Source organism: Rhipicephalus sanguineus, chromosome 1 (assembly GCF_013339695.2).
Source record: "Rhipicephalus sanguineus isolate Rsan-2018 chromosome 1, BIME_Rsan_1.4, whole genome shotgun sequence".
In the NCBI taxonomy this organism is placed as follows: Eukaryota; Metazoa; Arthropoda; class Arachnida; order Ixodida; family Ixodidae; genus Rhipicephalus; species Rhipicephalus sanguineus.
In genome coordinates this window covers 177,547,217-177,559,767 of record NC_051176.1, presented here as the reverse complement: position 1 = coordinate 177,559,767, position 12,551 = coordinate 177,547,217, and the positions used below count along the sequence as shown (strand labels likewise).

General features: G+C 46.9%; 1 protein-coding gene and 1 long non-coding RNA gene across 2 annotated transcripts in view; one reads left to right on the top strand and one right to left on the bottom strand.

Moving 5' to 3' along the window:
- Nucleotides 1–9,503, top strand: part of LOC125759366 (uncharacterized) — a 25,597-nt gene extending 16,094 nt beyond the window's left edge. The window contains exon 2 of the long non-coding RNA XR_007416971.1: nucleotides 9,122–9,503. This is a non-coding gene — a long non-coding RNA (uncharacterized LOC125759366). The remainder of the gene's footprint in view (nucleotides 1–9,121) is intronic.
- LOC119387261 (uncharacterized) lies at nucleotides 9,146–12,551 on the bottom strand. Its single transcript, XM_037654600.2, has 2 exons — nucleotides 12,167–12,551; nucleotides 9,146–9,423 (listed from the first exon to the last, which is right to left on the bottom strand). The coding sequence occupies exons 1-2, from the start codon at nucleotides 12,522–12,524 to the stop codon at nucleotides 9,146–9,148; spliced, it is 636 nt and encodes a 211-aa protein (XP_037510528.1). The 5' UTR covers nucleotides 12,525–12,551.

Here is a 12,551-nt window from a genome sequence, read left to right as displayed (position 1 = left end):
CGGGGGTAGGGTTCAACTATACATTATGTATGTTCGTACGTGCGTTTGTATATGTAGCTTATGTGTACACATGCAAAACTGAAAATTTTCGGGAGAGGGGTCTTAACCCTCCCCCCCTCCCTCCCGAAAATTAACACCCCCCCCCCCCCTGGCTACGCGCCAGTGCATAGACTGCTGATTTCTTTCAGTAGAGCACCCTCACTCTTCCCAGATGCCACAAGTCGGCTATAGCATGTCGGATTTCACGCATTTTCCAACAAACGACTCGTTCTTATGGGGCTATAAATTTCCAAATAACCCAACATTGCTTAAGTCATCTAAAGAGGTTCATTGTATATATATGTTAGGCAGGGCTTAAAACCAGGGGGGGGGGGCATTTTTTAAGAAGGGGCTCGCCCCCCCCCCCCCTCTCCTCCACAGGCCAACTGTATAGCTTTGCGGCACCCACTTAACAATCGCTGGAGTTGATTTTTTGCCAAGAGGCGTTTTGTTCGGGGAAATTGTAACTCTCCGATTTTCCGACTCACTCAATATTCATTCGTTTAGTTGTGCATTACGAATCTGGTGCAATATCAGGTACGCATCAATTTTTCCTGCTTTTTTAGGCAATTAGGTGTGAAAATAAAATACAGAATTATCATGCCTGAGGTTCACATTGCAGTGAGTCAAGAATCTTCTACGTTGCAGCTAGAGTTAGTTGCTTTGAGCTCACATATCTTTAACCCTTTACATCCCTAGTTATTTTTTAACAAGTTGTATCCAAAATCCCAATTTCTTTTAGTGCTTGATTGGATCTGCACTGTGAATAAATGACAGAAATGCACTCGGAATAATATACTTATTTGTAATATATTCATAAGCACTTGTCCAATTCGACACACAGTTGGATTCACTACACTGTGATCATCCTAAACACACCTTTTTAGGGCACCTATTTTCTTTAGCGCAACGGAAAGGTAACTGCTCAGAGTGTCTAGTCACAGAATGGTAACGCGGAAAACGCCGTGAAACACTTTTAATCAGAATTTTTCTATCTGCGGTGAATATGAAGTCTTATACACACTTGACAACACATGCTGCAAACACTGAGAGCCTAGAGCGGTTCGCGTTCGAGCGCGTTGGTTTACTGCGCATGCGTGAACTCCGTGCGCGTGCGCCGCGGCTCGACATGGGCCACTGGCAACTCCCTTTACCTCGTAGGCAGCACAGAACAGAGCGGGGATAGATAATAATATACATACTCTAACTTTGAGGACCAATTATGGCGCGCATGACAGCATCAGACTACGTGACCATGTACAGCAAAGTGACCGACTTCATAATCCAGCTTCAAGGCTCTTCCGCTAGGCTGCGCGACATACCGCTTTTTGTTACTTTCAAGCACGATTTAAAAATATAAATCCTATTCACAACGCAGAAAGGATGCTGGTATCTGTCACTATATTTCAATGTCTTTTCATTTCTACCAGGATCTAACCGCACTTTCTGTCCAGTCGCCGGTCCCTTTTAAGCCCTGATGTTAGGGTTAAATGCGAGAGATAGGACTTGACATTACCTTCAATTACCTTGGTAACCAACAGCGGCAAACAATGGCGTGTGCTGGTAGTATGTCAGTAAATGCGGTCTACACAAATTACGCATTTCGTCGGAACACCTCCATTTGTTTACGCATTGAAACAGTGTTTAATATCTCTTAAGTATGACGGCATGCTCACGAGATACACGAACTGCGAGTACAACCGAAGCCTCAAAGATGTTAGCAAAACTCAGTGCTGTTGTGGGTTCGACTTATTATTTAGTTTACATTGGTCTCGTTCGCCCACGTGCGCGGCGTCTAAATGTCACGGGACTAAAGACAGGGTTGTAGGGGTACGAATAAACCATTAGCAGAAGACGTGAACAAAGCACAACAATGCAAGCAGGCACCGTCTATATCGATACAAAGTTCTATGTGCTGCGAGACCTACGAGTCAAAAGAATACGGAACGTCAGCGCTCTCACCTTCAAATGACGTGGCCTCGGCCAGGAAGATGTGTCGGGGCTTGTACTGGCTAGTGGACACAGCGAGGGCGGGAAGTGGCAACGAGGGCGATGAGCGCGGTGAAGACGCGTGCACGGTGGCCAGTCGGAATTTCCTGGCTGTTGTCCCAGGGACCCATTATGCCGGGGCCTAGGTCTCCGCTGCCGCCCGAAGCAGAGCCGCCCTCGATCTCGACCGCTGGTTCCCGTTCCTCCGGGACTCCGACCTCGCGCCTGTCGCCGCGTCGAAGACAGCCAGGCGAGTCCCATGTGCATGGCCGGCGCCTCGCTTCTGATCCGCCGGTCTCGCAGTCCCGGCGTTCTTTGTCATGCGCTCCGCACATGCTGTCCAATCGCAGCGCACCACGCCTTCGGAATACTATTTGGCCGCCGCTCATTCGACTATCTAGCACCCCACGTCGCCCAATCGCGGTATGCCGTGTCGAATTGTTTGTTTGTTTATCCTTCTACATCATGGGAACATACCCATACTTTGGAGGATTGGCCAAAAATTCGTTGCGTAAAATTTGGAAGATCGCCACGGTTCGTCTTCGTCGTTCTTTTCTTCCTCTTCCATTTCACTAATGTGTCCGCCTTGCGTTGCTTTAGCGCTTCTTTTTCTTCACTCGTCAAAACCGCCATACTTGCCCGCGTCCCGGTGTCGCTAAAGGCAAACCGCGAGTGTTTGTTACCAAATAGTCGCATCATATAATCTATGACTTCATGCCTGTTTTGATGTGATTGACGCACATCAATTTTATTTTTATCCTAATTACCAAGGGAAAATGCTAACCATCAGAAGAAATGGTGAAACCAACTCCATTTAGTTATTAGTTTTAGTTTTATTTTAATGAGAAAAAATAGCATTTTTTAAACAGAGGAGCTGTTTAGGGGCGGTCGTTAGTCCGTGAGCTGCGAACAGAAATGATCATCGTCACGAACCGGCACGTTCTCTCTTCGTCCTCTTCTTCTACGTCGTCGTCTTCATCGTCTGCTTCGCTCCCAAAACACGTGCGCCGATTTATCCGGTGCTGGATGCTATAACTCTGATGGATGAGAGAACGAGTACAGACAGGGAGAAAGAAAGGGAGAGTAAAAAAGAGAAATAAGGATAGAGAAAGGGAGAAATTCTTGGGGAAAAAGTTTCTTGGCGAGGCGAGATTCGAGCCCACGTACCCACGATCCGAAGGCGAGCGTCTTAACCACTCGGCTATCCAGGCACGCTAGCGGAGCATGGCATAACATATCAGTATAGTGTAGTATAGCAAGGTGGTAGGAAAGGGAAGTAATGGTGAGGAAGAAGGGAGATAGTAAGGCATATGGCATAGAAAGAGATAGAAAGAAAGGGAATTAACAGAAAGAAATGGATAGAGTGAGAAAGAAAGAGCAAGAAACAGATACAAGAAACAGAGAGAACGAGAAAAAAACAAGGAAGGCTCCGCTCTTCCTTCAGGCTTGGCACCACTACTGCGAAGCTGCCATAGTTTTTTTTTTCTTATACTTTTTTTTTTCTAAAGGTTAGAGGCGTTGTTAACACACGCACGGAAACAGGGCGATGAAGCAAAAACACTATTGATACCCCGCAGGAAAAGTTTTTGGCGAGCTCATAAATGCGCTATCAAAGGCAAAATCGACTGGGTGAAAAAGGGGACGTGAAATGAACATATCAAGGAGGGGAATTCTGAGGGCTCGTTTCTTTTGTTTAACACAGCCTTATTGAAAACCAGCAGACAATGAAGCCAAGGAAGTTGTGTTACACGTGTGAAGAAAGTAAAGTGGACGAAAAGACAACTTGCCGCCGGCAGTGACCGAACCTGCAACCTTCGGATTACGCGCCCGGTGCTCTTTACGGCGGCGGTCGTCCCCCCGTCAACTTGATCGGGTATTTATGTGCATGCAAACCGGGAAGTGTTAGTCAGTGCCGCTCGTAGCCATGATGGCGAGTGTGGAACACTTTTAACGCGGTAGCGTTAAAGAGCTCGTATCGCAGAAATTCCGCCGTCGGCGTCGGCGCCGTTGGTTGTGAGCGAAAAATCATCATCTTGTCCGTGATCGAAAAATCGAAAAAGCTGTAAATAAAATAAATAATAAAATTATTGGGTCCGAGTGAGAATCGAACCCAGGCCGTCTGCGTGGCAAGCAGGTGTTCTACCACACAGCCACGCCTCTGCTTGGAGCTGCACTGAAAGTACCTTTCATGCTTCCCAAAAATACGCGTTCTGTATAAAGGTGTCGCAGTACGAGCTGTAATATCGCAGTAATATTGTGTGGTACAAGCGTACATTGCCATCGGGCGTCACACCATGTCAATATCATAAAGACGTGGTGGTTTAAAGACAGCCACCCATTACAAAAGGAACACACATTTCTGTGCGTATTCCCTTAGGACCACGTAGTGGGTGCATTGCAACTTTGAAAAAGTTTCTCGCGCTTAATTGCTCCTGGCTTAAAGCATGCTACCCATTACATAAACCACACACCTTAGTGCGCGCATTCTGTTAAACACGCGTAGTGTTCGAAGTGCGCACTAGGGGCAGGATATTGCTATCGCGTTCAACTCTTAAAGGCGAAGCTTAAGCGTCCCCCAATTTTTTCTTTTGCCAGCTGGCATCACGTAGCACTTGATCCTCTAACGAGTGGACAGCTGACCAATGAGACCTCGCATACTACTTGAAGGCATCGTGTCTGCCAGAACAGGATACTCAAAACAGCACAATTAACGTCCCCTATACCTTCCTTGGCTTCATTGTCTGCTGGTTTTCATTAAGGCTATGAAAGGAATACTGGTTTTAACAAAAACGGGCTAGCACAAATGAAAAGGAATGAAGCAACAAAGTATGTCCGTGTGTGGGGCCTCACATTAGTGCGGAAACGGCCGACAATGTCCAAGTGTCGCTCGAAACGTCCAACCAACATGTAGAGAGGTTTCGTGAGGTACAGAACCACAGAATTCCACAGAAACATAGTCCCGCAGTCAGGTACCTCTCACCCTCTCACAGCAGCGGAGACTGCTAGGTCGTGGGAGGAGCGGCTCTCCGAACTAGACTTGGGAAGCCTAATGGGCGACCCCTTGACAGGCCCAGCGAGCCGCAATTGCCAGAGGGGCCTTGGAAGGGGGGCTCCACCCACAGTAGCCAAGCAGTCTTTTTTTCGAAAACCCCTCTCTCTTGCATAAGAAATGTAAGTAGCTGTTGCTACCGCGCGTCACAAAAGAATAATCACGTTTTTTCGTTAGTTTTTCGAAGCATTGCTGTTTATTATACAGATACTTATGCAGTTTTTTTTTTAATATAGTAAGTTCACTACAGCTCGTGTTACACTGATAAAGGTCCCCCAAGGTCAGACTGCACGGGTCCCTTGTGATACAAATAACAATTCCACGATACAGAGGCACAACCAGAATGTATCATTGTTACGAATAAAAGCGTAAAGGTAAATAAAGAACTAAAAAATCGACACGAATTAACATACGCGAGAATTCCACGATACTGAGGTTCTTTGACAACTCGAATACAACAAAAAGTGTAAAGCTAAACTACAAATTAAAGAATCAATACGAATTAGTATACGCAAGCATTCTACGAGGCCAAGGTTCCTTCAAAGCGCTAATATACGAATTATACGAATCAAAACATCAAAATATTCTAGATATAAGGAATTATTTCGCAATGAACTGTATACGTCCTGGCCGTAGATACGCCGCCCGTGGTTCTCAACACCACCGATCACGTTGGCAGCCGGGACACATCGGAGAAAACCATGCTCAGAGATGACCAGGTGGGCCTCTCCGATTCTTTCTTTGAAGAAAACGGTGGCGCGTCCGTCTAGAGCAGCAGCCGGTGGGACGGAATTTGCGCTGTCTTGAGTGCAGGTATACTGGGTGCAGGTATGCCCCCGTGTGACCACTGCGAGATGCCCGCGAAACGCCGTCTGTGGCAGCTTCAACTTCGGGCTCACTGTCGCGTGTCCGTGGTGCACTGTAAAAAAAATACTCCCAGGTGGGAGTAAAATGCTTGTCCTCTAGCGACCCTCCTATTGGGAGTTTTTTATACTCCGGACTTCCGAAGTAAAGCTTTTACGATCGGCTGGCCGGAGTTATTGGGTGACGCCTCCGGAGTATTTTTCGCTGTTCTTTCACTCCGGCTGGCCGGAGTTTTTTCATGGCATCTTCGGAGTATTTTTCGCTGTTCTTTCACTCCGGCTGGCGGGAGTTTTTTCGCGGCACCTCCGGAGCATTTTTTGCTGTTCCTTCACTCCGGCTGGCCGGAGTGCAAACTATCGAGCAAGCTTGCAGCAGTACCCCACATCGGCCGCGCATTATACGCGGAGGTTCAGGGGGTTCAGATGGAGCAAGCCCTCCAAGAAGCTCTGGATGCGACTGAATCTTTCCTGGCGGACACAGGACTTACACTCTCTCCGGAGAAATCAGAGCTCCTGCTGTATAGACAAGTACGACGGGGAGCTAGGGGTTTAACCCCCCTTAATCAAATACCTATCAGTATCCACAACAAAGACGGATACGACATCCCACGAGTTGATTCTATTAAGATCTTGGGTCTCGTGATAGATGCAAAAGGATGTAATGCTAGGGTCATAGCTCATCTGACCACAAAGACGGAAAACGTCATTAGGCTAATCATGAGAGTTTCCGGTAGGAAAGGTGGAATAGAGGAGGACATGCTGCTTAGGGTTCATCATGCCTTCCTTATGAGCCACGACAACTACGTAGTATCGGCTCTTAATCGGACAAAATAAGAAAAGAATAAGATAGATACACTCATGCGCAAAAGTATCAAGAAAGTGCTCGGTATCCCAATTACAACCAGTACGGAAGCTCTTATGAAGTTAGGGGTCCATAATACCATAGATGAGCTAGCAGAAGCACAAAGGATGGCACAATTTATCAGATTATCTGGAACTAAAGCAGGAAGGGACCTGCTACTTGCCGCAGGCCTGCAACCCGGCATTAACAAAGGCGAAGCTATTTAACTACACAGTCAAAGTCAGGGAATCCTTCATTATTGACCCATTCCCAAGAAACGTCCACCCACAATTCAATAAGGGTCGAAGGCTCGCGAGGGCAAAAGCACTCTTGAAGAACACAGTGGGTACAGAAGCCTTCGTAGACGCAGCCCGTCACGAACACGCTTGCAGATTTTCGGTCGCTATAGTCGACCACAAAGGAGACCTTCTCTCGTCAGCCTCACTTTGCACATCAATGGCAGAAGTAGCTGAACAGGTAGCTGTGGCTATGGCACTACTGGATCCGAAACGCACCACCGTTTACACTGATTCACGAGCTGCCGTCAGGGCTTTTCAGTCGGGTCTCATCCCAAGAGAGGCCGCGAGGGTCCTTAACGGCAGGCCCTTGCATGACGTAATTCACCACATTGTCTGGTTCACGGCTCACTTGGGTCCGGACGTAATACCGGGCCAACCGAAGCCTAACGAGATCGCTCATAATCGTGTGCAAGGATTCGTATGCCGCGGCGATGTGGGGCCCTCTAATGGTTCGGAACAGCTCGAGTTCGGCGATCCACTAGTCACCTTTCACGAGATTACCTCGCACTACATATGGATTAGACGGGTGTTCCCATCCCCTCACCACAAACTTGATAGAGCACTATCACGCTGAGAATGCTCCAAATAGATTCGTATCCTTCAAGGAGCTTCCCGAGTATGATACATGCGGAGATTGATCCCACATGCCCAGACTGCGGTGACGTTAGCTCATTGAAACACATGCTCTGGCGATGCCCTGCTTTACAGGACTACAGTCAAGAAGCCTGGTGGACCGCTGCTATCAACGACCCCAGCTACGACGTCCAGCTCCTGGCTGTCCGGAAGGCCTGCGAGAGGGCGGAGAGGCTCGGCCTCCCCGTCCCGACATGGGACTAGCCACGAGTTGGATGTGTAAACATCTCATACTCTTCCCTCCGGACCAAATAAATGTCTTCTCTCTCTCTTACGCCTTCTGAGGGGCCGTTTTGTTCCGTTGGCCCTTTCCCCGGTCAGCATTTTCCATGCATTTGAGACGGTAAGCAATGCATATGTTATGAAATGCAAGTGTACTGAATCGGCGCACTTAATTGGACAGAGTATCTGTATTGGTGCCAGTCCTCAAGCGACTCGTGAACGTATGTTGACATTTCACACTACAAGCTTACACGTGCAAGTGATTCTAAGGTAGTCACTGTTAGTGCTCGAAAATGAGAAATCAAGCTTACTCCACGAAATATTACTGCATGTTTAGGATAGCCGTATGCGTAAACTGGCTGCTGCGCTCGAGACCCACCCCTCACCGTCCCCTGTGATTTTTCACAACGACAGCACTCTTTCACTTCCCGCTTCGTCCTTTCAAATTCAAAACACCTTCTATCCATTTAAAAGAAAACGCGACCACGGGACAACCGGATGGTTCGTCCCCGATTACATTGAACAGCAGGCGTCTTGAAGCAGCGAATGGATGGGACTCGAACCGGGAAGTACCGTAGCAGACGAGGCGCCGTTTTGCTGTTTACCTGCAGCCAGTGGGGCCCTGCAAGAGGGGCTCCAGCCACAGTAACCAAGCAGTCTATCTCTCTCTCTCTCTCTTTTGCATAAGAAACGTAACAAGCTGTTGCTGCTGCGCATCACAAGAGAATATTATTCTTTAATACAGTTCCTTAATACCGTCAGTTCACTAATATTGCAGAGAAAGGTCCTCCAAGATCGGACGACACAGGGTCTGTCGTCATACACATAACAATGCCTTGATTCGGGAGCACTTTGACAACCAGAATGCATCAGTGATACTCAAAAATTGACACGAATTATGATACGCAAAAATTCCACAATTCTAAGGCTCTTTGACAACTCGAATGTATGAGTTGTACAAGTAAAACGTAACGCTAAATAACGAATTACTACGAATTACTAAGAGTGGATACGAATTAATACGTAACGTTTAAATAACGAATCAATACAAATTAATAATCAATATATAACAAATTCGCAGTATACAATATACGGCCTGGCCGTAGATGCGCCGCCTGTTGTCAACACCACCGATCACGTTGGCAGCCGGGACAGGTCGAAGGAAACTTTGCTCCGATGTCAGGAGGTGATCCTCTAGATGGATTCTTTCTTATTGGATGTCGAAGGCGCGTCCGTCTCTAGCAGCAACCGGTCGGACGGAATTCTTCGCGCAGTCTCGAGCAGCGGTCACTGGGTGCAGGCACCCACTTGTGACCACTGCGAGCGGCCCGCAAAACGCTGTCTGTGGCAGCTTCAGCTTCGGGCTCGCCGTCGTGTCCGCGGTGTGGTTGGCGGCGTCGAGCTCCTCATCTTCCCCAAGTCTACCACGCCGCGCTTCTTCAGGGCAAGACCGGCCGCTGCACCGCCTCGTCAATGTAAACGCGTGCCCTGCGAGATTTAAAACCGCAGAAAAAATAAGGAATAAGAAATCAAGACGGTTTCTGCGCGACGTGGTATTTGATGCCAGAAACAGCACATGCACAGAAATAAAGATTATCCAAGAAGGCGGTGGTAAAACGTGGGAAAAAGCAGCTGGTGCTTATTTTCGTGAGAAAAAAAAGAAAGGGGTGGGGGGGGGGGGCTCCAGATGACGACAAATTCGATGACGTCTGCAGATACCTCTATTACCCATAGACTACTATCCCGACTAGGTTAAGCAAATGCATGAGTTCATTGAGCGTAGCACAACATTAGAATAACAGAGAGCTGAGCTAGTTGTTAAGTATTTATGCTAAAAAGACAGGGCGTGCAAACACGGACACTTCTTTTCGTTCTCACTGACAAACGGCGCTTGTGGTGTCCTGACTTTTTCTTGTGTCCGTGTTTTGACGCCCTGTCTTTTTAGAATGAACACAGCATTAGTTTTGGGTACGACTGGCAAGGTTTAATTTTTACTACTAATGAAAATAGCAAGTTGTCCCATCATGCCACCTGCAAAGTAAACAACAATGGCTCTTTGGTGAATTAACCTGGAACGTATCTGCACACTGTTGTGGGTGTTACCGAAAGAGTAACTATATAGGTTGTCAATACGAAAAAAAAAACGATCCCGTTCTACGTTACCTACATAACAGTGTCCATTATACTTTTATCATTAAAGTAACACGCTACCCAATCCCAAAAAAATAGCAATGCATGTTACATTGTCATTACTCCATCCATGATCCGAAATACTAGACACTATGTCTCCTCTGCAAAATCCCAAAAGACAAATTTTAAGGTTATCTTTTACACATAGCTTCAAGCCCAAACAAACAAATTTTATGATAAATAACGGTTTAACGAGTAAACATTGCACAGATGCTGTAGAATTGCATCTCATGACTTCTATACCTCTGTGGGACAGAGTGAAGCGCCATTTTCTCACCGTGGAATTAAGCACAAAATGAGACTTCATATCCACGTTAATAATGCAAAGAAAGGTTTTTCTGAGCGCTCAGCACATTTACAGTACCTATAATCTAGAACGCTGTTCTTTTTTTTTTGCATTTTCACTGACAATACTGTTCGGAAAAATAATTGCGCGCACACAATTTCCTTCTTTACTTTTCATTGGAACGTGCAAATTACGTAAAAATTGCGAATATATGTATGTGTGAAGGTGTTCACGGTAGCCTCGTTATCTTGAAAACAAAGGTGATTAACAGCGTTATATTATCGTACGGATTCAATAACTACTACGACCTTCTTTGTAATTTATAATTTAAGTGACTGCTGCACTTCGAAGCTCTCGTAGGGCAAGCTTCTCTCGCTTAGTAAATACAGCCGCACATAAACACGCGCTCCACGGACGCATTTGACATTCTTGTATTTACTTCAGGAAGAGATGGTGAACGATTAGTGACCAGTAATATGAGCCTTCACATTACCGAATATTTATCGATATGGCAACGAGTACGTTAATTATGTGCCGAAAAAGGTAGTGCATTAGGCTACTGGTACTCGTTGCCACGCTGATGTCATTCTCCTAATTGTCGTCAATCTCAATTACGCTTATTCTGTTCGCAGTTTCTGTGCCAATGCTATTCCTCGTAGTCATCATTCTTACTTTTTAATACATTACCTTAACCTTAAGAACTACGAACAGCATGCGACTCAGTACATTTAACCTCACTCTTTCTTACTTTGTTACGATACAAACCTATCCACCAATGAAATACTATCAGCATTTCGTGATAAACGCATCTGAATACTATACCTCTACTTCACCTCTATCTTCGTTCTGCTTCCAGCGGTGGACAACACATGTAGGGGAATTAATGCAGATGTCACGCGGTTGTTCTCGTTTCCGCACTCCGTCATTCAAACACGCCCAACGACAAAATTGACGGGAAGTGAATTACAAAGACACTGCACCACACCACGAGAGAAAGTATACGTGCCTTCCAGCGCTCACAAACGAGAACATGTACTTATTAAACAGGCAAACTGCAAATAAACGCTTGTTTTCTCAAAACAGTACATACACACACTGCTGTTTTCTTTTTCTATAGCACCCTCACTCTTCCCTCATGCTACAAATAGGCTCTGGCATGTCGGCTTTCGCACAGTTTTTAACAAACGACTCGTCCTTATCGGGCTATAAACTTCCGACTGGTCCAACATTAAGTCTTCTAAAAAGAGCTCTATTGCTACAAAAAAGTTCATTGGACATATAGTTTAGGGGTAAATACGAGATAAATAACTAAGCATTACCTTATATTACATTGATAACCAACGCCGGAGAACACTAGCTAGTGCTGGCAGCATGCGAGTAAATACGGTTCACACAAGCTACGCAATTCTGTTGGAGCATCTCTTGCTTACGCATTAAAACGGCGGTCTTTAGCGATGACGGCACGCTTACGAGATACACAAATTGCATCTACTACAAGCAGAGGCACTGGTGCAAGCTATAGCCTCATAGCTTTAAGCAAAACTGAGTGCTCTTGTAGACTCGAGAGACTGTTTAGTGGACATTGATCTCGTTCGTCCACTTGCGGTGCGTTTATGCCACGAGGCCGAGAACAGGGTATCAAAGATACGAAGTTACGATATAGAAAAGAGCAACAGATGAAGAATGCACAACAATGCAAGCATTCAGATGCGAGTTCTACGAGTCAAACGACTAAAAGAACGTCAACGCTGTCACCTTCAGCTGGCGTGGCCTCGACCAGGAAGATGTGGCGTGGCTGGTGCTGGCCAGTGGACACGAGCGAGTGCGTGAGGTGGCAATGGCGGCGATGAGGGTTGCGAGGATGACGCGTGCACGGTCGCCCGTCCGGGCTGCCTGGCTGTTGTCCCTGGGACCCATCATGCCGGGGCCTCGTCTCCGCTGTCGCCCGAAGCACAGCCACCCTCGATCTCGACCGCTGCTTCCTGTTCCTGGAATGCCAGGCAGCCTCCGTTCTCGCTCCTGCGGACCTATCATCCAAGCTTGCTGGTGTTGGCTGGTGGCCGCCGCCTGGCTTCTCATCCGCCGGTCTGGCAATCCCAGCGTTCTCTGTCATGCGGCCCGCACACGGGGCCCAATCGCA